General features: G+C 37.5%; 1 protein-coding gene across 6 annotated transcripts in view; it reads left to right on the top strand.

Moving 5' to 3' along the window:
• The window catches only part of UBN2 (ubinuclein 2), an 89,478-nt gene that overhangs the window by 41,412 nt on the left and 21,524 nt on the right, over positions 1-26,542 (top strand). For 2 of the 6 annotated variants that reach the window (XM_027101769.1, XM_027101768.1), the window contains exons 8-17: positions 1,675-1,804; positions 4,431-4,549; positions 5,057-5,170; positions 5,753-5,896; positions 6,626-6,676; positions 8,972-9,014; positions 13,101-14,651; positions 20,843-21,074; positions 21,507-21,596; positions 24,773-26,223. In XM_027101769.1, coding sequence (XP_026957570.1) covers positions 1,675-1,804; positions 4,431-4,549; positions 5,057-5,170; positions 5,753-5,896; positions 6,626-6,676; positions 8,972-9,014; positions 13,101-14,651; positions 20,843-21,074; positions 21,507-21,596; positions 24,773-24,822 — 2,524 coding nt within the window. In that variant the 3' untranslated portion in view covers positions 24,823-26,223. Of the gene's footprint in view, positions 1-1,674; positions 1,805-4,430; positions 4,550-5,056; positions 5,171-5,752; positions 5,897-6,625; positions 6,677-8,971; positions 9,015-13,100; positions 14,652-20,842; positions 21,075-21,506; positions 21,597-24,772; positions 26,224-26,542 lie in introns of those variants that run through there. The other 4 variants (XR_003431860.1, XM_027101770.1, XM_027101771.1 and 1 more) reach the window with 4 other exon arrangements.

Genomic DNA, 26,542 nt, shown 5'->3' with positions numbered 1-26,542 from the left:
AACCCGTGTCCCCTGCATCAGCAGGCAGGCTCTCAACCACTGCACCACCAGGGAAGCCCTATTTTCAGCTTTAACTAAGCTTTTATAATGGGGCAAGCCTAGAATGCCTCCTACCCAGAGTCTTGACTTTTAATAAAGAACTAACCACAATATTTAACCAAGTGTTTGTACACAGGACTCATGACCGGAATGATTGTCTTCCATATGAACCTCTGATTTGACCCTCTGGCTCTAATAGGCCTTAAAGTTCTTTTTATTTATCCTTTTGTTGTATTTGGCTTCTCTAATACCAAGAATTTTCAACTGTCAGTTCTAAGGAGTATAGTTTTCCACATTTCATTGTTTCTGAAATTGCAGTGTATGTTATAAGTGTTGGGTACATTTGATCTGGCAGGGTTTCTTTCCTTCCGCAAAAGCTGTTAATTGAATCTTTGCATGCACCTTATATTTGTGAAAATATTTACGTCTGTTTGCACCTTCTTCTATAGTAAAACATGATGATTTGGACATAGTTTGTTGCCAAGGGCCCCAGTTTGGTCTTGACCTTCAAATTAACATCTGTTCTCATCTTTCTACAGTAGCAACTGCCAGATATACTGTCTTCCATCTGGAAGAAACCTCAATTGTTTATCAGTAGGCTTGTCCTGCTTAGAATATGGTGGCTATTACAAACTCTTCCCTTTTTTTTTTTTGAAGTAACTGGTTAAATACCCTTTTAGCAGGAACTGGAGAACTGGAATAAATTGAACAAACTATTAAATATCTAGTTCAGTGGAGGCACAATAAGGAAAACAAAGAAGGATAAAACAGTCTGTGCGTGTAGCCAGGAGGGCTTTACCTCTTCTGAATCTGTAATTTTTTCAAACACCTTTAAGGAAAAAATACTCTAAGAATTCACTGAAACTGTGACTCTAGTATAGCAGTTGCAGGGTGGTGAGGGGAAGTATGATGTCTCTTTGAGGAAGTGAGTTTTTGGTTAATAATGGAGTTCCTGTGCTTTACCCAAAAATGTAGACTTTGCCCCTGTCATCAAAAACTTATTTGGGCGGGGTGGGGAAAAAATTAGGAGTTTAGGTTTTTTGTGGGTTTTTTTGGCTGCATCGTGTAGCTTGCAGGATCTTAGTTCCCAGACCAAGGATCGAACCCATGCCCCCTGCAGTGGAAGCGTGGAGTCCTAACCACTGGACCACCAGGGAATTCCCAGGAGTTTAGGATACACACTACTATATATAAAATAGATAAACAACAAGGACCTACCATATAGCACAGGGGTCTATGTTAAATATCTCATAATAACCTATAATGGAAAAGAATCTGAAAAAGTAATTATATATATATATATATATATATATATATATAAAACTGAAACACTTTCCTGTATATGTGAAACTAACACAGTATTGTAAATCAAGTATACCTCAATTAAAAAAAAAAGAAGCAAAAAAATTATTTGCCATCTTGTTGGGGTTATAAATTCTACTCTTAAACTAGATTCATTGAAATTTTTTATAGCATTACGATTTATGGTTTTGTTTGTTTTTTTCCTTGAAAAATACTGTCTAGGAAATCATGGAAAGGTAAAAGGAGAAAAAAATCACTGCCTCTGCCTCCTTGCTTGTTTGTTACTACCTAAAAGAAATTCTGTACTACTTATTTGTTGTTGTTTTTGGTCAGCATTGAGTTACAGCTGCAGGAACTAGGCCCTGTCATTCGTAGCAGTGTCTACTCCCACCTTGAAGCTTTTGTGCCATGCAATAAAGAAACACTGGTAAAACGTCTAAAGAAGTTACATCTCAATGTCCAGGTAAGAGGAGGAACAATAATACCTGCTTCTGGGGTTTTATAACCTGAAAGGAGACTGATTTCTGTTTGCTGCTTTTGCATACTAATTGCTTTATAATTGTATTGTACATATTTAGTAACCATAGGATGTTCTTTAGTAACCATAGCATGTTGGATCCCCTGGGAAAAAATTGCTTTTCATCAATTGAGAGGTTTAGATGAGACATAATGTTTTCTAATGCTTCTTGGACTAGGTAAATTAACCTCAGTTCCACAACTGACACAACTTTGCCCTCAACAAATAATCTGACATACGTATAATTCAATTTTCTTATTCCTGAAATGGACCTATACAGATATGCTCACACTGACATAAAGACCAATGGAAAGAATCACAGGGTTGCACTTAAACTTAAAGATTAAGTTAAGTTCTGCTAGATTCTTCTCGACTACAGTGCCTCTAAGTAATTGTGCGAGTTTGCATGCTTCCAGTGATCAGAAACTTATTTCATTACAATATCAGGAAGTTCTTGCATATGTTGAGTCAAATCCAAGTGCTTTCCATCCCATTGGTCCTAATTCTCCTTTTGCGTTTATTCACAAATTATGTCCCTTTCTTTACTTCATATAAAATGGGCTTCAGTACCTTCACTGTCCTGATTACTCTTCCTTTAATGATTTGTTTGACTATGTATTTTAAAAATATTTACAACTTGCAAGTTATAGAAAAAATAACTTGGATGCAGTTTAAGATAAAAAAAAGAACACTTTTTTTCTATGAATAAAGGTATTTCCTGGAATTAAGGGCAAGAATGCAACCAGGAAGGAATGGGAACTGATAATCTGAATTAACTCTGTTTCTCTTTACCTCTCTTGCCCTATCTCACTTTTATCCTTTTATGTGCATCTGCAGATAAGTTTTCTTTATTTCCAAGGTTTTATATTACAGAAAAGCTACACACAGAGATTGACTGTAGATTTCTCATCCCAATCCATATTCTTGGGGTGAAAACTCTGGTGGTATTATTTTGAGTCAGTCTGAACTTTTCTGGTCGGGGGGTTAGAGTCGCAAAGCACAGCATGGTACAGATAGGGGACTGAGTGTGGTGCTCTGGGTCCCCGCAGTGGGTGTGATCTGACAGGCATAGAATTCTTTGTTAAAGGTGCTATACTTCTACTAATAAAATAGTTCTTTTGAATTGAGAAACTGTAGTTCTTTCTCAATTCAAAGCAGGTTAATGAACAAATGAAATTTATTTGAGGTCTCAGATTTTGTGCCTATGCCTGGACATTGACTATGGAATGTTGACTATGGAAGAAAGACATTTATCTAACCCTTGCTTTTCTTTATATGGTATAATCATGTACCTTTGTATCCCTAAACATTATATTGTTTGGTTTGACATGTTTTTGAGCTTCGTATAAATGGAGCAATGGTGTCTGTTTTCTTACGCAGCTTGCTTTTTTACACTCACCATTATGCATCTCAGATTTATCTGTCTTTACATGCAGGGGAACTCCATTTTTACTGCTGTGTGTACAGTATTCCATTGTATGAGTATATCTCAGTTATTCATTTTACTGTTGATGTATATTTGGATTGTTCCCAGGCAGATAGTCTCAGCTATGTAATTCTTAAGATGAGATCACCCAGAAACCATGATACTGGATCTTCCGTTTTTTTAAATGGGATTTTATAGCAGACACTGTCATATGTGCAATAATATTTATTAATTGGTATGCATGAAATAAGTAAAATGCTTGTTAGTAATATTTGTATTTTGTTTTTATTAATAAAATTAATGTTATTAATAAAATGTTTTAATTTGTAAAACACACCTGCCATAACATGATAATTGCATTCCTAAAAATCTTCTCCTTACCAAAAATCACATTTTAAACACAGTTGTGTCAGTAAGAAAAGCAAAGTCTAATATTTCTGCACCTATGACAGTAATAAGAGTATGTTCTAAATAGCTACATATATATTTTGTTACTTGCAAGATGAAATAAATAAATTGATTGATTAAAGCTGTCAGATACAAACCTACTTTTCTTTTTGCCCTGAACCGACATGAATAAGAGTCTCCCATTGTCCTCTTTCACTTTGGCCTTGACCTTGCATTTTTGCTTACAACTTAAGTCACAGTTACTAACAATAAACAAGAAAACAGGATGCCAACATTCTGTTGGTAGTCACCAAACCAAATTGTGCATTCCGGTCCTCCAAAGCAGGATCTCTTCTTGTGGTACTAGTTCCCCATCATAATGGGGATTAACTGGTAGTAGTCTGCACAGTGTAGATTTTGTTCTCTATTTAATCATTGTATTACAGTTAAAGTGTCCATATAATTTACTGGAGTATTTTTAAGAGTGTAATTGAGCACTATTAATAATTATGCTGAGGCAACAGGCAAAAACTGGGACTCTGCTTGGCTTTCTGGGAAGTAGGGTTATCCTAATTTTATTATATACAGTGTGCATTATGAAAAGTCAGCATTTTAGAAGTAATGTCCATATTTGAATATGCTAACATTTCAAATGTGTGATCAATATCTAAAACCCAAATTTCATCTTCTGAGGATCTGCTTGCAAAATAAGTTTTGTAAATATGTTTGAAAAAACTTTCAGTGTTTTTTTTTCCTCAGGATGATCGTTTAAGAGAACCTCTGCAAAAACTGAAACTGGCTGTTAGCAATGTCATGCCTGAACAGCTATTTAAATACCAGGAGGACTGCCAGGCTCGCAATCAAGCTAAGTGTGCCAAGTATGTACCTCTTCTATTTGGACTGGCTTTTGCATTTGAGAAATACTTGTAGCTGTTAGAGATTGGTCTTAAGTGGACTTCATCACCAAGTAGAAATCCACATAAACCACTGAAGTGGTATAATTGAATATATTTTCTAAATGGCAAGTCACTTCCCACTCAACTGCTTTGGTGTGAAAGGCAAAAGGTCTTTTGATTTAGTGTATGGATGTGATCAAAGCTAGAGCAGACACTGGTCAGACATTTCACATGTTGACCTACTTGACTGGTTGAAGTTGGATACAAAAGATAAGTGTTCATGCCTTTATATTAGAGTTTGAAGACCTTATTTACCAGAGCGCTTTATGATGCACTTCAACTTCAAAGTATTATGTGGAAAGGTAGACTCCTCATTTACCCTGTCTTTTGAGTTAACATTCAATTAAGCAATTCAACAAGTATCTAAGGAGCATATTATAGGCAGTGTTGGGTTGAAACTTCGCTTCATAAAATAGTTTTCATTTTTAGGTTTCAAACAGATGAAGAACGAGAAAAAAATGGATCTGAGGAAGATGATGATGAGAAACCAGGGAAACGTGTCATAGGACCAAGGAAGAAATTCCACTGGGATGACACCATTAGGTAAGATTTAACCAAAACCTTCACTTTTAACCAAATAGCTGATGCAGAAGTAAGGTTTCTCATAAAAAGAATCGATAGTAAATGGAAAACTAGATAGAAGCAACCAAAAGTTAGTGTGTAGGAAAAATTTATTCAAGAGAAAATTAATTTGGTTCTAATATCCTTAGAGTTCTATCACTTTTATTTACCTATAGTACTTTTTATAAGTTAATCTTATTATTGAGTAAGTCATACTGGTTTCAGAGGTGAAGTACTAAATATATTTATATAACCAGTCATCTTTCTTACCAGTATTTCTGTACTCCGAGTGGAGGGTTTAGTTGCAGGACTATCCCTCTTAATCTTTGGTGCCTGGATTAAAGGTATCAAAGGAAATTATCTCATATTGGAAATTTGGCTATAGTACACCGAATGATACATGTTAGAAATTATCTATCTTCGTGTCATCTTCTGAATTCTTCAGATAATAGTCTTTATTATTGCTGTCAGATTTGTGTGCTTTTAAAAAATCTGTTTCAAGCTTAATTTTCTACAATTTTGCAGTCAGATTTATATATAAATATATATTTTTAATCTGTTTAGAACTTTGTTATGTAACCTTGTTGAGATCAAATTGGGATGCTATGAGTTAGAGCCAAATAAAAGCCAGTCTGCTGAGGATTATCTTAAATCCTTTATGGAGACAGAGGTGAAACCATTGTGGCCTAAGGGCTGGATGCAGGCAAGGTAAGAAATATGACATCCTAGATTTTATTTTACTTTTTTATTGCTGTTATTAAAGACATATACACACACATATGACATTCATTTTCCTAAGAACCTAGTGTGTTTAACATTCTTTACAGTCATCTCAGATGATGTCTGCTTTGAAAGCTTCACTCACTTAAAAGACAAAACAGTTAGTCACATGGACATAGAGATACACATAAAGGTGATTTTTTTTTTTTTTTTAACCGACCACTTTTTCTTTTTTGCACGTGAATTTCCTAATAAGAGAAAAGGGGAGGGGGGAAGAAAGTTTTGAACTTTGGAAGGGGAACTTTATATGGGTATCATGAAGATAAGTAACTGAGTACAAGATTTAGAGTGTAGAAAAAGAGGCACAGCCTTAGTGCTATTGAAAATAGTCAATGTAGAGTGGTATCTCTAAAACTAAGTGTAGCCCAGTTTAAAGAGTTAAGTAAAGAATGTTAAAATTAATAGACTTGGCTGTCTCAACCTGTCATCCTGAAGTATTCATCTTAAATCAACAGAAATCTGTTAAAAGATTTAAATAAAGAGGTAATATAACACTTCCCATAAAATAGGTTATTGAATTTACTGTACCATTATAAGTCTTTATTTGGTAAAAAAGCAAATAGTAGCCTATTGAATATTAAATGATTAAAATGACAAAGTGATTATCATGTTATTATCTGCTGTGGAAAAATAATTGTGTCCTTTTAATTTTTCCAGAATGCTTTTTAAGGAAAGTCGGAGTGTACATAATCATCTTACTTCTGCTCCGTGAGTAAATGCAGACTCCAGATTGCTTCATTTATATTTATTCACATTATGATATTTAGTAAACAAAAATATCATTTATTAAATGCTAGGTAAAATAGAACTTAAACATACATTTATACAATCTCTGTCTTACCACTGCTTTTTTGTTTTTAAAAATCGTTTAAACTGTTGACTCTGTAGACCTCAGGACACATTTATCTATTAAAGAACTTCTCAGGCTAGCCTCTAAAAACTTGAATCCATAATGTAACATATTGGCCTGAGATCTGGTAGTGAGAAGCCATGTAAACAGGAAGGCTCTGGTGGTTTCCTTTGTTCCTGGAGGATCTGCCCTCCAGTTGTTTTGTATACTTTTTTCTTTCCCTCTTAATGACCATCTACAAAGGTAATCTGTTATCCTCATGCTTTCCAAGACAGTTCTGTATATATCCTACCTAGCCTTGCCTTGCAGTGTTTTATTCTACAAAATTAACATACTCTTCATGTCCTTCCCTCTGTCCAAAACTGAATCTTTCATTAGTGATGTATTGATAATTACTAAAGAATTAATTTAGAATTAATTAGTGAAAAGGCAAGGGTCTCTAGTGAAAAGGCAAGTTTTTTCTGTGGTTACATTTTTGGGTGAATACTGGTTAATTTGACAAGGATTTTATTTTTACCTACAACTTAAGGTCTCTAGTGAAAAGGCAAGTTTTTTCTGTGGTTACATTTTTGGGTGAATACTGGTTAATTTGACAAGGATTTTATTTTTACCTACAACTTAAGGCTACTTCTCTATTGCCTAGAAGTGTAGTATTAAGGGTTAATAAAATATAAAATTAGCAAGTCACTGAGAATTTACCGAGCACTGTAGTTCAGTATTCCACTAAGAGATCTGGTTAACATCTGGGTAATGTTACAAAATTCCCCCTCTCCTTGTATACAGTTATAGTAGGTGGAATTTTTTTTTTTTTTGCGATACGTGGGCCTCTCCTGTTGCGGAGCACAGGCTCCGGACGCGCAGGCTCAGCGGCCATGGCTCACGGGCCTAGCTGCTCCGCGGCATGTGGGATCTTCCCGGACTGGGGCATGAACCCGTGTCCCCTGCATCGGCAGGCGGACTCTCAACCACTGCGCCACCAGGGAAGCCCCCTGTAGGTGGAATTTTTTACAGCTTTTAGGAAGGACACTTTGTTAGTATACCATCAGAGATGTATTGAGTTGGTGTGGTTTTCAGATCTTGCTAGTTTTGTTGTTTTGGGTATAAATTTGGAGTAGTTTGGTTTCATACATTATAGGTTTACTTTGTTGCAGGTGGTTTAGATATCCCGGGGAGGGGGGTATGTGTATTTTTTATGCCTTTATATGTATTTGTGTCAATAATATTTCAGGCCTTTAATTTCCCTATAGTTCTAAAATCACGTTACAATTCAAGTATAAATAATTCATTCCTTTAATTCTAAAGCAAGTGTTTACATAGATCCTTTACCTCAGTTTTTTTTCTTTTTTAGTAGCCTCATTATTATGGCTTTATGTTTCATTTTGTATCAGAAAGTCGGAATCTGTGTGATAATATGGGCCTGAAAGTCATGAATATTACTGTTGCCTTAACGAAGTTGTAGATTTTAATCAAGATACTTGTTAATTTAATTGATGGCATTTTAACTTAGTGAAGTCGAAATATTCTGACATGTGAGGTATTTTAGCTTTTCAACCCTTTTTTAATCTTCAAACATTCTCCACACTGGTTCCCAAAGGTTCCAAGGATCCATGGTATTTTTATTGCCTTTTTTCTGTCATTTTGAAATTTTTTATCTAAATTATTATGTTAAAAATAATTTTCTTTAAAAACTTGAGGATTTTTTGTTTTGTTTTTTAAACAGTATCTCATTTACAACTTCTTAGCATGGTTTAATTTGAGTTTAACGTTCCTTGAAGCTCTTATTCTATAAATAATTACAAATTCTTACCAATTCTTTGAAATAAGTCTCCTTAGGCAGCTTTGTTAGCCTGTTTTGAGTTATTTAACATTTCTTTTTTGGAGTATTTACATTTAAATTTTTAAAAAACTATCATCCACATTTCACATTTTACTAATGGTTTGGCCTTTATTCTAGTTAATTGAAATTGGGGAACATGTTGCTGTATATTCACATATAAACTGAGCACTTATATAACTTATATATAGTTCCTTCAGAGAACTTCCCAAATAGAAGAAATTATTTACCCATATAATTACAAGATTATATGTTACCATTTCCTAGTGAGTGACTTAACTGCTCCTGAAATGGACTCCTTTTTAATCTTTTCTCTTAGGGCAAAGAAAAAGGTGATTCCTGCACCTAAACCCAAAGTGAAGGTAAGTAACGAACCAAATCTTTAATTAGTGATAATTGGTGACTGTTGAAATACATCCTTATGATGAAAAGGTTATATGGTATTTCACGTGTATTTTAGGTACCATACTCTTAAGATGGGTGTTTTCAAACATTGTAAAAATCCTAAAACCATTGTATTTGGGAGAAGAGATGACTTTGTGGCAGTGGGAAATTTATATACATTAGTTAAATTGTAAGGCTTATTACTACTTAGAAGTGTTGAATAAAATATGACAAATATCTCTCAGAAGCATCGCTGAGGTTGCAAATATAAATATGTAAGAGAAATTCCTAAGGCTCAAAACAAAGAAGAAGCTGCCAGAGTGTTAATCTGTCACTGAAACTTTAGTTGCCTTTAGGTGCCTTTGCTGATTCCTATCACCTTCTCAGAGCACAGCAGATAAGATTTTCTTAGACTTAAATAGGTTGGGAATTGGAATGAAACTCTCCGTAAACCTGGGACTCTCAAAGGATAACATTTTTAGTAAAAGAAAGAACTGGAAAAGAAATCCATTCACCAGCAGAAAGACTAAGAAATTTGTGTATCTTGGCCTGGGTTCTGGATTAGGAGAAGAAATCCTCCCTGAAATTTTTCTCTGGATTAGGAGTTTAATTTACACAACCTGCATGAACTGGGAAAACCTCAAGCTACGAAAATAAAGTTGTTAGATTAGTATTAACCCAGGGCACTGGCAAATCACATTCACTCTTTAATAATGTGCCTTCATCCCAGGCCTCAAAGGCTTATCACATATATACTGTGTCAAACATGAGTTTACAATCTGAAAATACAGAATACGTGAGGAAATAAGTTACTGTGAGTGAGTCAGTGGAAACAGCCAACAGAATTAGATCCCTAAGAAGGGCAAGTGATGGATTTATTACATTTAGAACATAAAGTAACTTAAGTTTTTTAATATTTAAAAAAGTAGAAGGGGGGACAAAAAATATCCGATCAAAGTAGACAAAGCAGAGTTGAACCAAGCATAACCTCTAGAAGTGAAAACTATAATCATTTGAAATTAAAATTATAATGAAAGCCCACAACTTGTAGGTTTTAGACGTTTCCCATAGCCTTCATCTCTTTGAATAGAGTTTCTTTGCTTGTGAGGTTAGGGCCAGAAGGTCAACATTTGCTACTCCATGGTCTTCTTAATTTATTGTATTAGAGGCTCTTTGAACACAGATTAAATAGTCTTCTTTTTCTTAGTTAACCTGCTTTGTCTTCTAATCCAAATAATATGGAGCCAGTATTTCATTAAATCTATTGACTTCATGCTTTGTTTTGACATTTGACTTTATTTTTAAACTCCTAATACCCACCATAAAGGGTTGGTTAAATTTTGATACATCTATTTAAACATATGATTAATTTACCAGAATTCTAATAATGGGTGTGCTGGGATGGTACAGGGGAATTATGTTTTGTTCCTTTCTTTGTGATTAAATTACCCTTTCCTTTTCCCCAAATGGAAAAACTGTATTGCAGATACGGTTTTTTCCTGCCCTACTGACCTTTAAATACCTATTTCAGTTATAAAGGTAATATAAGGAAATGCTTGCAGGAGAAAATGCAAACAATACAGAAAAGTAAGAAGGAGGAAAGTAAAAGTATCCAGAAATTTCTGCTCACACAGAATAAAAAGCTCCTAACTTTGTGGTACACATCTGCCCTCCCTTCTTCTGGCTGTCTCTCCCTGCCTCCCTTCCTTCTTTCCTTCCACCCATTCATCCATCCATCTAACTATCTATCCATCTGCCCATCCAGTCATTCATTTATCCAGATTGAATTAAGATTTTATATAAATGGAATAATCTGCTTTTTCGGCTCAAATATATATCCTGAACAATTTACCAATATAAATCTACACAGTACTCTCTTGGCTGGATTTACTGTTATTTTTGTAAAGAAAAAAATATTAAAGAAAAATTAAAAGAAAGTTACTTAAAATGGCAGTTTTATACTGGTAACACTCCCAATGTTATTTTGATACACTCTCAGTTTCTGTACTTTTTATAGTAATGCAGCTTTCACTAATCATGTGATTGGTTGGCATGTCAGTGCAGTCATGTCTCATCTGCATTAGCTGTTCATCTTAGCAGACAATTTTGATCTTAATGTAGTTACGCTACAGACTTCTAAAAGGTATTGAGGTTTTCAATCACGACTTTTTAGAATAGAAGTTTAGAGAAATTGCTAAGAAAGAGTGTAGTGGCATTCTTAACAGAAATAAGAATTTATTATTCTTATTTACTCTAATGCCTTAGAAAGTAGGTGGTAAAGACCCTTTCTCTCCATGCTTTCCCTGCTGTAGTTAGAGGAAGTGCTGTCATGGTGTAAATTAATGTATAATATAAGGGTTTGGGTTTATTTGGATTTGTCTGTTTTTAGGAAACTAATTGAAGAAACTTGGAAAAGATTTTTATGTAGTTTTATTTCTTCTTAATCATAAATATAAAATGAGTCATGTACTTTATATTTTTCTTAAGAGAAGGATACTTTTTTTTTTTTTTTTTTTGCGGTATGCGGGCCTCTCACTGTTGTGGCCTCTCCCGTTGCGGAGCACAGGCTCCGGACACGCAGGCTCAGCGGCCATGGCTCACGGGCCCAGCCGCTCTGCGGCATGCGGGATCCTCGCGGACTGGGGCCCGAACCCGCGTCCCCTGCGTCGGCAGGCGGACTCTCAACCACTGTGCCACCAGGGAAGCCCGAGAAAGATACTTTTTAAATTCTTTTGCTCTTTGAATATTTTAAACTGTGCCCTAATTCTCATATCTCTTCCTTGAATTTTAAGAAAGTTAATTTTTTTTGATAAAACAGAAAATATTCTCTCTTAGGTATTCCAAGTTTTAATTCCTAATGCTCTTGCTTTCTTAGCATAGTGCCTTGCTCATAGTGAATATGTGTGGACTAAATTACAAATGACTTCTACCAAAATGAATAGAAAAGGTAATTTAAGTGTGCTTGAATTGAATCTTCTGCCAGTTTGATGTACCAGTTTCTCCATGCGCTGCCTGTGGGTAGCTGTAGGACAGGCATACAAAGAGGCCGAAATGCAAGGAAGCAGAGAGTGAGGGCCAGTATCGTAGCAAACCATACTATACGAGATGGGTAGAATCTTTTTTATATATAATTAATTTATTTTTATTATTATTTTTTTAATTTTTGGCTGCGTTGGGTCTTTTTTGCTGTGCACGGGCTTTCTCTAGTTGGCAGCGAGTGGGGGCTACTCTGCGTGGCGATGCACAGGCTTCTCATTGCAGTGGCTTCTCTTGTTGCAGAGCATGGGCTGTAGGCTTGCGGGCTTCAGTAGTCGTGGCACATGGGCTCAGTAGTTGTGGCTCGTGGGCTCTAGAGCGCAGGCTCAGGAGTTGTGGCTCACGGACTTAGTTGCTCCCTGGCATGTGGGATCCTTCCAGACCAGGGCTCAAACGCATGTCCCCTGCATTGGCAAGCGGATTCCTAACCACTGTGCCACCAGGGAAGTCCCTGGGTAGAATCTTAAGATTCTACCTTAAGATTCTATTTCCCTGGCGGTCCAGCGGTTAAGACTCTGCACTTCCACTGCAGGGGGCTCGGGATCAATCCCTGGTCGAGGAACTAAGATCCTGCATGCTGCACGGTGCGGCCAAAAGATTTAAAAAATACAAATAAAAAAGATAAAGGCAGAAGTTCTCCTAGGTATAAGGAGGATAAAAAGGGAATAGTCTCTGAACAAATGGATTCGGAATAGTATCTGAAGATCTGATAGAGGTGGGTGAGGGGAGAGGAGGTTTCATTAGTAGTAGACCTAGTATATGAATGTTCCTTTGGCTTGGTTTTAAGCCTTCTTAGAATGGCTTACTAAGATGTGGCAGCTGTGTGCAATACATCAGTTACTTTGGCTTTTGAGGACAGTTCAGTTAGGAGCTCTACCCTCTGGAAAATTATTTTGGTTTTTACAGTCTCTAAATAAGATTTCTAGTAGAATTTTAATTATGAGAATTCCTTTGTCCTTTAAAATCTAATACTTTGTAATTTTTGATTAATCGTTTTTGTTTTTCCAACATAATGCTGTTTATGCTAGGAGTGTAGTCCAAAAAAGGACCAGAAAACTCCTGCATCCTTGGTGGCTTCAGTTGGTGGCCCTTCAACGAGCTCTAGCACATCTGCTGTGGCCTCCACCAGTTCTAGCTCTACACCGGCCCAGGAGACGATCTGCCTTGATGACTCACTAGATGAAGAACTTTCTTTTCATCCGCCTGCACTGGATCTTGTTTCTGAAGCTTTAGCTGTTATCAACAACGGGAACAAGGGCCCTCCATCTGGCTCAAGGATAAGTATGCCAACTGCAAAACCTCGTCCAGGACTGAGAGAGGAAAAATTAGCAAGTATCATGAGTAAACTGCCACTGGCTACTCCCAAAAAACTAGATTCTACTCAGACCGCACATTCATCAAGTCTTATTGCTGGCCACACAGGGCCAGTACCAAAGAAACCCCAAGATTTAGCTCATACTGGCATCTCTTCAGGCCTTATTGCTGGTTCTTCAATTCAGAACCCTAAAGTTTCCTTAGAACCTTTGCCAGCCAGGCTACTTCAACAAGGACTACAGAGGTCAAGCCAGATTCATGCTTCTTCCTCTTCGCAGACCCATGTCTCCTCTTCTTCCCAAGCCCAAGTTGCTGCCTCCTCTCACGCTCTGGGAACATCAGAGGCCCAAGATGCTTCTTCGTTAACACAAGTAACAAAGGTGCACCAGCATTCAGCTGTCCAACAGAACTATGTGTCTCCATTACAAGCAACTATTAGTAAATCACAGACCAATCCAGTGGTGAAATTAAGTAATAATCCCCAACTTTCCTGTTCATCCCCACTTATTAAGTCTTCAGATAAGCCACTTATGTACCGCCTTCCCTTATCTACTCCCACACCTGGAAATGGTTCTCAAGGGTCCCACTCCCTGGTTTCTAGGACAGTACCTAGCACCACTACCTCCAGTAACTATTTAGCCAAGGCAATGGTGTCACAAATCTCCACGCAGGGTTTCAAATCTCCCTTCTCAATGGCTGCATCCCCAAAACTTGCCGCATCTCCGAAACCTGCCACGTCTCCTAAACCCTTGCCCTCACCTAAGCCGTCTGCCTCACCCAAGCCCTCTCAGTCAGCTAAGCCTTCAGTATCAACTAAACTTATTTCTAAATCCAACCCAACTCCCAAACCTACTGTATCCCCAAGTTCTTCCAGTCCAAATGCACTAGTGGCCCAGAGTAGCCACTCTAGCAGTAACAACCCAGTCCATAAACAGCCCAGTGGAATAAACATCAGCAGACAGTCTCCCACCTTGAATTTATTGCCCTCTAATCGCACTTCAGGCCTTCCATCTACAAAAAATCTTCAGGCCCCTCCAAAGCTAACAAACTCATCATCCACTGGAACTGTCGGCAAGAATAGCTTGAGTGGAATTGCAATGAATGTACCGGCCAGCAGAGGTAGCAACCTTAACTCAAGCGGAGCTAATAGGACTAGTCTATCTGGGGGAACAGGAAGTGGAACACAGGGTGCTACTAAACCGTTGTCTACTCCACATAGATCATCCTCTGCCTCAGGGTCGTCAGTGGTAACAGCCAGTGTGCAGGTATGTATGTTAGATACATTCACGTGATAAAGTGTAAGATGGTGTAATTTCTCTTGTGAGTCAATTTAATGACTTTATTATAATATCATCAGTTGTTTATGATGACTTATAACTTATGGATGTTGACATCACAGTGATGGAGACACCTGGGAATGAAATTTTTGTTGGGATGTGGATTTTTTTTTTATTACATGCTTACTTTCAAAATTTTTTAAAAACACAACTAAAATGCATATTTAAAACTGTACCTTATTAAAGTCCAGAACAAAATAGTCATTTATGATTTTAACATACCTTCACATGTCTCTTCTTTTCCCCATCCTAGTCCCCTTTCTCCTGCCAACTTTCATATATATATATGTATATTTTTTGGTGGTACGCGGGCCTCTCCCGTTGCGGAGCACAGGCTCCGGACGCGCAGGCTCAGCGGCCATGGCTCACGGGCCCAGCCGCTCCGTGGCATGTGGGATCTTCCCGGACCGGGGCATGAACCCGTGTCCCCTGCATCGGCAGGCGGACTCTCAACGCCTGCGCCACCAGGGAAGCCCCATAATTTTTTATTTAATAAAATTTAGACATTCATATTATTTTTTTCCTCTAACCATTTGTCTTTTCGAATAAAATTTTTATTTTGCACAGATTTTACAGTTATTCATATATAATTCTCTGTCAAGTTAGTATCGGTAATCCATTTATACCACACTTTTCCCATTTGTGAGTTTTTAATTTAAATTTATCTCTCATTTAGCAGGAGTACCTAATTCAAGGAATCTTTTCAAGAAGGCTAATGTGAAAGCTGTTTTACTTTAGCTCTTGCATACCTGATAATTTCTGTGCTGCCACACTTGAGTTGATAAAGACTCTTGGGTCACTAACTCCAAGTTTTGTAAATACTGCTCCGCTGACCCTTACTTACTAATTAAGGTTATAAAAAAGTATGAGGCAATTCTGACTTTTTGTTCCCTTATAAGTAATGTGTTTTCTCTGCCTAAATGCTAATCACATTTTCTCTTGTTTCTTGAAAATCAAGTGTTCCCAGATAATGGCTAGGTTTATCTAGTTTTCATTAATTGTGTACCTAGAAAAATGGTAACATCTTTCAATCTCAGACCTGCCCATTTTTTCAGCTCAAGAATATTTTGTTCTATTATGTTTTCTGATCCATTGGCCTAGGTTTTTTGAGAACTCTTTAGCACTCATATATTCCATCTCTCTGCCTTTCATATCATCTTCTCTGTTATTGTTTCCATCTATCTGCCACTTCTTTGTATTCTGAGGCTTTTCTCAGATTTGTCTTCACTTTACTGATTTGTTTTCTTTAACTTTTTTCCCTTCCCCTGAAACATAATCCATGTTCGCAGTAGGTAAAATTCAGAAAAAAAGAAAAGAAAAGCCACCCATCATCCCACCAGTGTTGATACTTTCCTGATAACTCTTTTAGACTCTTCAAGAAAGTGGATTTTACATAATATTCTGTTTCATAAGAAGCTTTAAAAAAATATAACATTTATGATGTTATTTCTTAGCTTCTCAGTTATTCTTTGAAAATGTGACTTTTATTGATGTCTGAAATTCTGTTGTCTAAGAAAGTGCTCTAACTTTGTACTGCCTCTTATTTATGTGGAATAGGAACATCTAATGAAATACGTTTCCCTTGGTGTCTGTAGAGGGTCTCTGCTACTCAGTACAAGCTAAGTGTTGGTATTCAATATACACTTAAAACCCAAATCATCACTCTGCCTTTACTAAAGTAGGCTTAGGAATGAATGAATTCTAGAATTCTAATATAGAACAAAATTCAATTAACTGATACTTCATTAACTGAAATCTAGGATAAATAGATGTTTTATCTATATGATTTTGCTTTTATCAGAAATTAAAAAAAACCGATTAGGGATTGTATGTTAAAATTTGAGTTATAACTAAGGTCTAGGAGTTAGTCCACATTCCTGTTTTATTATCTTTATTAAAATGTTGACTGTTTTTGAAATCAATCTTTAATTTGATTACAGGAATATGTGAGAGGATTATAACCGAAATGGCAGTTCCGTGCCCCAGATCCTCCTTCCTAGTGTCAACTACTTTTAACTCTCTTAGCTTTTTCTCTTGTGTTTTTTAAAAATTGTGTTTTCAAAAAATAAGAATGAATGGAAGACTATTTATTTTAGTATTATCTTTCAGCTTCTCATTGTGATAAATAAGGCTTTTAGCTCACTTTTACCTTTCCCATTTTCTTCAAAGACTAAAATTACAACTTTTGGTTAAATCTGTGACTATGTAAAATATTGTCTCTGTTGAGCTAAGTGTCATTAACTGTGGTTTCAATTATAAATTTTGGACTTTTTTCCTGTAGTTAAAAATTGCTGTTTTTCCACTTGCTTTGTTTTCTTTGAATTTAAAGTTAAATCTCCCTCTGTCTTTTGTCATCTCCAGAATCTATCAGTTCTTTTTCTTTCCTGGAAACCTTCCTATATTTGATCATTTATCCCTGAAGAACAACTTGGTTTGTTGTTTACCAATTGGTTTGTTGGCAAGGAAACTATGTGGCAAAATTTGTGTTTCTAAAATATAACTACTTCCTCCCTGGTTTTCTTCCTCTCCGAATGGCTTTCTGATTTGGAGACCTTAGTGTTTCTGCCTTCATATCGGATCCTTTTTGTCTTTCTTATTGGTTTGACTGAGGAAAAGATCAGTAATTGAATAAGGTTATTTCTAACTTCTGGTCAACCTAAGGTTCTTTTTTTTAACATAGCATCTCACTGAAGTCTTCTCAGCTACCTTGTGGCCTCTAGATCCTATCCTTCTAGCTGGCCAACACTAAAAACAGGTTTCCTATCTATGCCTATAAACTATTCCACTCCTTTCTGAAAGACATCTTTAGCTGTTTGCAGATGTGAACATGACAGGTCCTGAGGTTAGCAAAAGTTAAAGTCTTTCTGGGTTCACATTATTATCTCTACCTGCTTTCTATTAACTTGCCACTCAAGGCTTTCCTGTTCTTTCTTGCCCTTCAGCTTATTGATTTTCTGTGAATCCTGTCTTTGCCACTTTATAATTCCCAAAATAATTCACTAAGCAAATGTTTACTAAGTGTTTAATGTGTGCCAGGCACTCTTCTAGGTGCTGGGGAAATGGGGTGAATCAAGATCCCTCCTCTCATGGGGCGTATATTCTAGGCAGGAAGATAAGCAAAACACAAGTACTTAAAAATACTTTAAGCGCTATAAAAATAAAATAAAACAGTAATATGCTAAAGTGTGATTGCTACTAACGTGGATCAGGGAGATGGAGAAGGCCTCTTTGACGAGGCAGCATTAGAGCTGAGAATTGAATGAGCAGGAGCCAGCCGTTTGGAGAGAAGAGCGAAGAGCCCAGGCAAGAGGGGGATGGTAGATGTGAAGACGCTGAGATAGGAGAGAGCCTGACGACCTGCAGGCCTGCATGGCTAGACAGCAGGGAAGGATGGGGAGGTGAGGAGATCACAGATCACCTCCAAACCATGTGATGGAGGACCTTGTGGGCTACAGTAAGGGCTTGGGCTTTTACTTCTGTTCAGTGGGAAGCTGTTGGAGGGGAGTGGTATGGTCTGATTTATATTTCAAAAGATCACTCTGGGTGTTGTAGAGAATGGGGGACAGATGTACTCACCAAAATGAAACACGTCGTCAAAAGAAAAATGTAATACCCACCACAGGAAGAGCAAGGTGCCCGTTCATATCTTCCCCTAGGAATGAAATGTGGAGGCCATGGAAACTATTTTTGATTATGGGGCATTATCCCGAACTGATTGCCTACTGCATGTTGACAGCTTCTCCTGTGTGCTTCCAAATGATATCAACAGTGGGATATCCCACTTCTGGAAGGTCTCCACCTTCTATGAGAGAAACTTAGATACTTAGGTAATCTGGTGTTTCACTTTAGCTTTATAAACAAAAGTGGTTATGGAAGGTTTTTAAAAGCACAGAATGTTAGATACTTATGGCGTGGTGCCATTTTTTATTGCTAATACACGTTACTTAATTGTGAAAGTTGCCCTAATTTGCATTTTCTGTCAGTTTAATGCTTCCATTAGCCTCCTCCAGAAAAGCATAGAAGAGTTCTCCTTATTAGCAGTGTTTCATGTTCCTCACTAGGGGGGCTCCACTTGGGGCACATGGCCTTGGAGTGTGTTCCCCATATTATCCTGAGACTAAAATAGAATTAGATTAAAAAGAAAGAACCCTTGTTAATTCTTAAATTGATGCTGGATCCTTTTTTTGCTTCAGAAGCACTGTTGTTTCTAACTTAGTAATTCTTTCCTAAATCACCCATTTTGTATATCATGGTGGGCACAGTAGAGGGGAAAGACGGGCAAGTAAGAAAAATAGTCAAGTCCAAGTGTAAAGTGATAACGATTTGTACTTAAGTGTGGGAGGAAGTTGCGATTAAAAAAACAAAAAAAGTTATGTTGACCGCGAGCTCATCTTGTTCTTCATTTCTTGATGCTTAAAAACTAAGGTTTCAAGCCAGAGTGGTGGCAAAGAATGAAACCACTGATCCTAGCGTTTAACATATACGAGAAGGAAGTGATTGTAGCAGATGATGAGTTCAATTCTGGACATGCCAAGTTGGCGAGTGTTAGACGTCCAAGTGGAATTCTTCACTAAACGGTTAGCTGAACAGGATTGAAACTGAGATGAGAGTTCAGAACTATAGGTATAAATCAGAGAGAGATAAAGGACATAAGGGGAGGCTACTGGAGAACTAGTGGGAAACCAGAATAGAAAGCTTTGGGAGGAGGTTCTTCATTGTTTTTGTTCAGCAGTGCTGTGGACCATTAAGTGTATAAATATATGATGTAATGTGGCATTTTTGCATGGGAAAATCACCTACCTTGTTCTCATACATTAACTAAGAAATAAAATGATTAGCCCTTAATTAATAATTTACTGGTAGAAATAATGAACATACAAAGTCAAACTGACCATAGCTAATGCTTATTATTGATTAACAAATATTCAGAGAATTCAGTTTTCTTGACCAAATTTAGAACTGTAAAGTTTTTTACCACAGAAATTTTGAGTTGATAAAATAAGGCTACAAAATTGCAGAAACTATAGTAGATAATGTCTGATACTGCGAAATTTTGATTATAATCTTTGTTGATAAGTACACATAAAAAAAGTCAAAATGGGAAAAAATTATTTAATTGCTTTATAGAAAAGTGTTCAAAGAATTAAATTAGCTTACTAGAGTATATTTAAGTAATTTGTCCATGAGAGCTCATGAGTGCTAGTGTATTTCTAAGCACAAACATGGCGTCACAGCCCAGGTCCGGGAGTGTCAAAACACTCTCTAATTTACCTTTTGCCTTGGGAGTCTAAGTTCAAAAAAGTAGTGGAATTGGAAACCTCCTTCAGGGGTTAATGAGAGGCTAGATAATGTGGAAAAAGGAGGCTGTCATTCAGCAAGTTTGATAATAAAAGGAAGATCCATAAGTCAGGTTTTTGCCAGGGGTTGGGGAAGAGCCAGGAATAACAGCGTGGTTGTAAAACAATGTAAGAGGACTCTATATTTGTGAAGGCAGAGGAAATACGGAAAAGGTGCAGTGCTTGACATTTGTCACAGAAAGTTCTGCATGGGTGGGATTCGTGGCATAGGTCAGGTGTTCAGCTTCTGAGGAAGAGGCAGGTAAGGCTAATGGTGAGGAGGACACAGGATGGCTGTTATGATGAAAGTACAGGGTATCAAGTTGGGGGATCTGAGAGAGTAATAGTCTAGAACAACAGCTGCAGGTATTGTGTCGGAAAAGATTGTAAGGCAAACAGTAAAATTACAGAGCATTTTCAGAGACCAAGTTGAAATTATATGGAATAAAGTACCAGTGTCAGATCTAGGGGCTGAGAGCAAACATGGAAATCTAAGGTTAGAAATGAGTTGATTAAGAGAGTGAATGGGTGTTAATATAGGCATTGCAGTAACAGTTAAGAAATCTAAACTGGTGATGAAGAGCTGAGTAGAAGTATTTCCAAAGCCAGTATTGGTCACTCTTTGAAATGTAATTTATGCTTCAGTCTTCATTTCTGTCTCCCAAAGTTTCTGTTCGAGCAGATGTAAGACATAGTCTCGTGTCCATGAGGATATTAAGTAAAATAAATCAATTCAGGTTAAAGACTTGATTTCTTATGTATTTTGACCCCTGGTTTCTGCAGTCCACAGCAGGAGCATCATTATTGGCTAATGCCTCACCTCTGACTCTCATGACATCACCTTTGTCTGTAACAAATCAAAATGTGACTCCTTTTGGGATGCTGGGTGGCCTTGTTCCAGTGACCATGCCCTTCCAGTTTCCCTTGGAGCTACTTGGCTTTGGAACGGACACAGCTGGAGTGACAGCCACCTCGGGATCTACCTCAGCCGCTTTCCACCATAGCCTAACTCAGAGTAAGTGCGGCTCTTTTATTTACTTGGCTACCTAGTTTGATAGAACAGGAAACTTCACAAATTTATACTAATTGAGAGTAGTCCAGTTGGAGTTAGTGAAAATTATAGAATTTTTAAAAAAGAAATGCAGTTTATTTCATCTATATATATAAAATAAGTCAAATTACTGGACTCTGAAATTTTTTTATAGTTTGTAAGTGAACTGTCTATTCCACATTTCTATCTTAATGAAATTTATAAGAGGGAGTCAGATTTGCTGGGTTATTTGCATACACATTTATATTTATACATGTAAATATTTCTTAATGTATGTGCTCTAGTTTAAGAAGTCAAGGTCTGTGCTTGCATTAGATAAACTATTTTCATTTTTTATCTAAGAGGGCTCAAATCTTAGTTTTAAGAAGATTACTGACAAGTCTGTTTTCCTCTCAGATTTACTAAAGGGTTTACAGCCAGGAGCTCAGCATGCAGCAACACTTTCCCACTCACCTCTGCCTACACATTTACAGCAAACATTTAATGGTAAGAAAGCCACCTGTTTCTTCCTCTCTTTATTATTTATACAAATTTACAAATATATATTTTAAGTCTTTTCTGAAAACCATGTGAGGGAACGACAAAGATTGGAAAAACTAATTTTCATGTGACTGAATCCTTATTGGCAACAAACACCTTACAGAAAGGAAATAGATAAAGGAGATCTTTTATTACATGTGCAGAGAGCCTTTTTGAAGATGTTTGTTATATGGAAATGATGACAAAGAATAGAATTCATAGGACAGTGTACAAAAGTCATGTCCGGTAATTAATCATAGTTGACCTTTATTGAAAGCTTACTAAGTGGACAGTCTTGTGACTACTTACATGTATTAGCTAATTTAACCCTTACAACAAACCTGTGAATGAGATAACAGTCCCCATTTTACAGATCAGGAAACTGAATCAGAGGTAAGCAACTTGCCCAAGATGATAGGGTAGTTAAGTGTTTAATCTGAGATACAAACCCAGGAAGTCTGACTCCATGGCCTGTATTCTTAACTATTAAATTTCTCTGCCTCTTAGCTGTGATTAAATTAACATGATTTTAAACTGTACACGTTATATATTTGCAGCCCAACTAGATCGCTCTGAAATCTGAAATTGGATAGTGGACACTGGACACAACACTGGCCTCCAGATTCTTGCTCTCACCAGCACTTGACCCCCATAGAACGCTGATACTGTTCTGAAGGCCATTTTCAGGATCTGTGAGCCGCTCAGCTGCTCTCTTAACTTAGGAAGGTTGACTGGGGCCTCACTATTCTTTTTGGCCACTGCATTTAAAATTATTGTTGAACAAGTTTACAGTTGACCACAATGTGGAAATGGGAGCTTTAGAACAATCTTGAGGCAATAGGTTGTAATTAATCCTCTAAAGCACCTAAGTGGCAAGCTGCCCCAGACTCTCCCTTGAGAGAATGAATACAAAACCACAGTTGTGCAAATGGGGGACCACAAAGTAGGCACAAGTGTCAACAGTCCTGATCTTCCTGGGCTTCTTGATTAGGTTTAAGTGCTTAAGGAAAATTGCCCTGTGACTAAGGCAGTTCCACCCTGGGTATTGATGACAGCTTGGTAGGATGAGTCCGGCTTAGAGCTGTATGTTTGAGGGCAGACCGGTAGAAACCTGCAAGGAATTAGACACCTGGGATTCTTGTGGTCCAACATGACCCCAATAGTCCAAGTGTAGGTACATTATCTTGTTTTCTGGCCAGCACCACTGTTCCAGAGGGAGAAAGGAAATAAGACTGTCGGTATTTTCCAAGTAATTGAAATTTAAAAGTTTATAATTTTTCATTGTAAAAACATTTTGAAGTATGAGACACTAAATTTGAGAATCAGGCTGGGATTTTTGAATTCTAGGACTGCCGCTTTGAGCAAGTCTAACTTGTTTGACCTTCACTTCCCTTGCTTGTAAACTGAGGACAACAAGATGTTTTTAATAGGCTTCTTATGAGAATTTAACAAAAATATTTATTTAGGGCTTCCCTGGTGGCGCAGGGGTTGGGAGTCCGCCTGCCGATGCAGGGGACACGGGTTCGTGCCCCGGTCTGGGAAGATCCCACATGCCGCGGAGCGGCTGGGCCCGTGAGCCATGGCCGCTGAGCCTGCGCGTCCGGAGCCTGTGCTCCGCAGTGGGAGAGGCCACAACAGTGAGAGGCCCGCGTACCGCAAAAAAAAAAAAAAAATTAAAGCTTCTAGCATGGTACCTGGTGCATAGTAAGAGCTCAGTTAATGTTAATTTTCTGACCTTATCTAAAGACTGGGGTCAGTAAACTTTTTCTATAAAGCTGCAAATAGTAAATAATTTAGGCTTTGTAGTCCACATAGTCTATCACAACTACTCCACGCTGCCATTGCAGTAGGAAAACAGTCATAGACAATATGTAGCATGAGTGTGGCTGGGTTCCAATAAAACTTTATTCATAAAAAGAGGTGGCAGACCATATTTGGCCCACAGGCCATAGTTGCCAAACCCTGGTCTAAAGAATTTCACAGTCCAGTTAATATGAGTATTTTATTTTGGTAATTAACCAAAGCTTTTTTGAGCAAAATCCCACTCTGCCATTTTATGAATTTAATTATGCCTCAAGTCAAATCATTTCTGTCTACAAATGCAAGGGTATAATACCACATTATAAATGGAAAAGTCAGTTCCTTAGATGTTGTCACCAAGTTCATTTTAATAATATTCTGTTTATACAGCTTTTGAAATTGTCTTGTTTCATTGATACATCTTTTCTTCAGTGGAGGCAGTTTTTTTGTTTTGCTTATGTTTCACCCGAGTGATTTAGGTTTCACACGAGTGGACTTAGCATTGTGACTTTTGTGGTCTCCTCCAGCCTTAGGATTGTTACTGAATGCAATAATTTGTTCCTTTACACCTGTGTATTTCTGCCCTTTGTGCCTCCCTCTTTTTCTCTCAGGCCTGGTGGGGGCTTAATTTTCCTTGCTAAGGCAATGAATGATCTGTTAGAGATTTTCTCTATATTCTGTTGTCTCTAGAGGTCACTGGGCCCTACTCATGTCCAGTTTAACTTGAGTGATCAGCATTTTCCCAGTAAAAGTTACATAGCCATATGTAAAACTAAGAAACCATTGTTCCCAGTAGCAAACTTTCCTGCCTTTTACAACTTTTGCCAGGTTAGGACTAAAACAAAGACTCAGCTGGAGTTTTCACTACCAGTGTGGTCCAGTCATTTACATAAATAATTGAGAGTTATTAAATGCTGTGTCATGGCAGGAAATTTAATCTCACTTGCAAGAAAATGAAATTGACCTTGTCTTCTAAAGGAATCAAAAAATGTGTTAGGTCCCTTGAAGGAGAGGGATTATGTCTTTTATGTTTCTTTATAATCCTCACAGCATTTGACACAATTGACAGTGAGGGAGATAATAAATACTTGTTGAAATAGTATTTGTAGGACACTGAAAACCAATTAAACCAGTCATTTGAGATAAGAGGATCATTCTTGTTGAGTTTTTATCTCCTTTATGTTCTCAACCTCTATACTGCTATATAACACGTAAGGTACTAAAGGTTATCTTTTTAGCAATGTCATCATCCACGTGAAAATTAAAAGTTAATTGTTCTTTTTGCTTTGTTTTTATTTTTTATTACATGCCGACCCATACCAATTAAACATCTCTTTTCTCAGATGGAGGCCAAAGTAAAGGGGACACTAAATTACCACGGAAATCTCAGTGACTTCCAGCAAGCAAAGGAGATGACACACTTGGCTGGCTGATGGAATCTACCTGATGGAAAAGTACTCATGTGGTCATAGGGCTGCTGTTCTGTCGATGTTTACATTCTCTCGTCCCAAGCACTGTGGTGAGGAGGAAAAAGAAAAGAAAACATTACTTGAGTAAAGCCAGGTGCAGGAGGAAGAAATGCTTTCGTGCAAAGTTAGTGACCTTTGGTCTCTTCTAAAGAAAGACAAAGTTACCATATTAACTGACTTGAAAGAGACTCAGTTGTCAAACCCACAGAAATACAAATTTGATTTTTCCCGGGGGAGGAAGAAGGAAATTGAGGATTTGGGTAAACTCCATCCATCCTGGGGGTTGGATCTGAACACGTGTAGACATAATTGCATAATAAAAGACAATATATCTGAAATTAGGCCAGTTTGTCAGGAGTAATGATCATGTCTGGGTGGACTGTGCAGCAAATTTGCCACAAAAACAGTTAATGACCCTGTGTCTGATACAGACAGTAGCTGAGTATAAATCATGTACCCTCAACAATCCTGAACAAACTTGAATCTACTCCAGTGTGTAGCAACTCCTATGTAAGTCAGTGGACTAAAGATGCTTCAGGAAAGTCATTTTAGCACAGTGATATATATTACATTTTTAAGTCAAAAAATTGAGCCCGTTGCTCTTAACAGACAAAACTTAGATGTTCCCTTTTTGTAAAAGGGTCAATTACATCTTCCATTCAGAAGCAGGTACTTAACTCTCTTCTTCAGGTGATTTGTGCATCTGGTATTGACTGGTTAATTCTTATTTCCATTCTTGATGTTAAAACGTGACTGTGTTCACATTTTCCTCTTGAGAAATGGGGATCTTTGATATAGGGCTGTGGCTTTGGTCCACTTAGCCTTTGCAGGCCTGCCAGTATGAACTTTAAATTTCCCCCAACATCACCTCAGGTTCACAACGTCTTCTGTTCTTTTAGCTAGTGGTATTTCAGGTGATTATTAACTATTGATATAAACAGGTATAAGTGTGCATTACAATGCTTCTTCATTGGTCATTCAAATGGCATATATGTATTTTTTTTTGAATTTTGAAGATGGTATTTTAAAGGGAAGAATTAAATTAGGATCATTATGTGTACAGGGGATTATTTTTATAACAATCATAGTGTATTTTTACTCCCTATATCCAGTGTAGTGAAATTGATTTGGAGCATTTGGGATTTTAAAGCTTTACTAATATTTACTCAGAGTATTGATATGTGAGTAAACCTGCATATAATAAGACTCCGTTATTACAGCTTCCTCATGCAAATAGCATATTCAACAAAGGACGTTAAGGGAGATTTTTTTTTTTTTTTTTTTTTGCGGTATGTGGGCCTCTCACCGTTGTGGCCCCTCCCGTTGCGGAGCACAGGCTCCTGACGCGGAGGCTCAACGGCCATGGCTCACGGGCCCAGCCGCTCCGCGGCATGTGGGACCCTCCCGGACCGGGGCACGAACCCGTGTCCCCTGCATCGGCAGGCAGACTCTCAACCACTGCACCACGAGGGAAGCCCCAAGGGAGAAATTTATGGTTATGTTTGGATACATTTTGTTTGGGTTTTTTTCACCTCATCATTGTTCTAGTCTCTCTGTTTTCTTCCTATTTAGGCTTCTGAATGTTTTCAGACTGTACTCAAGAATAGTGTAAGCTTGATCCATTAACAATAACAGACTAACCTA

This window comes from Aethalodelphis obliquidens, unplaced genomic scaffold, assembly GCF_003676395.1.
Source record: "Aethalodelphis obliquidens isolate GAN/ISIS:26980383/991018 unplaced genomic scaffold, ASM367639v1 scaffold5, whole genome shotgun sequence".
In the NCBI taxonomy this organism is placed as follows: domain Eukaryota; kingdom Metazoa; phylum Chordata; class Mammalia; order Artiodactyla; family Delphinidae; genus Aethalodelphis; species Aethalodelphis obliquidens.
This window is presented reverse-complemented; position numbering and strand designations above follow the sequence as displayed.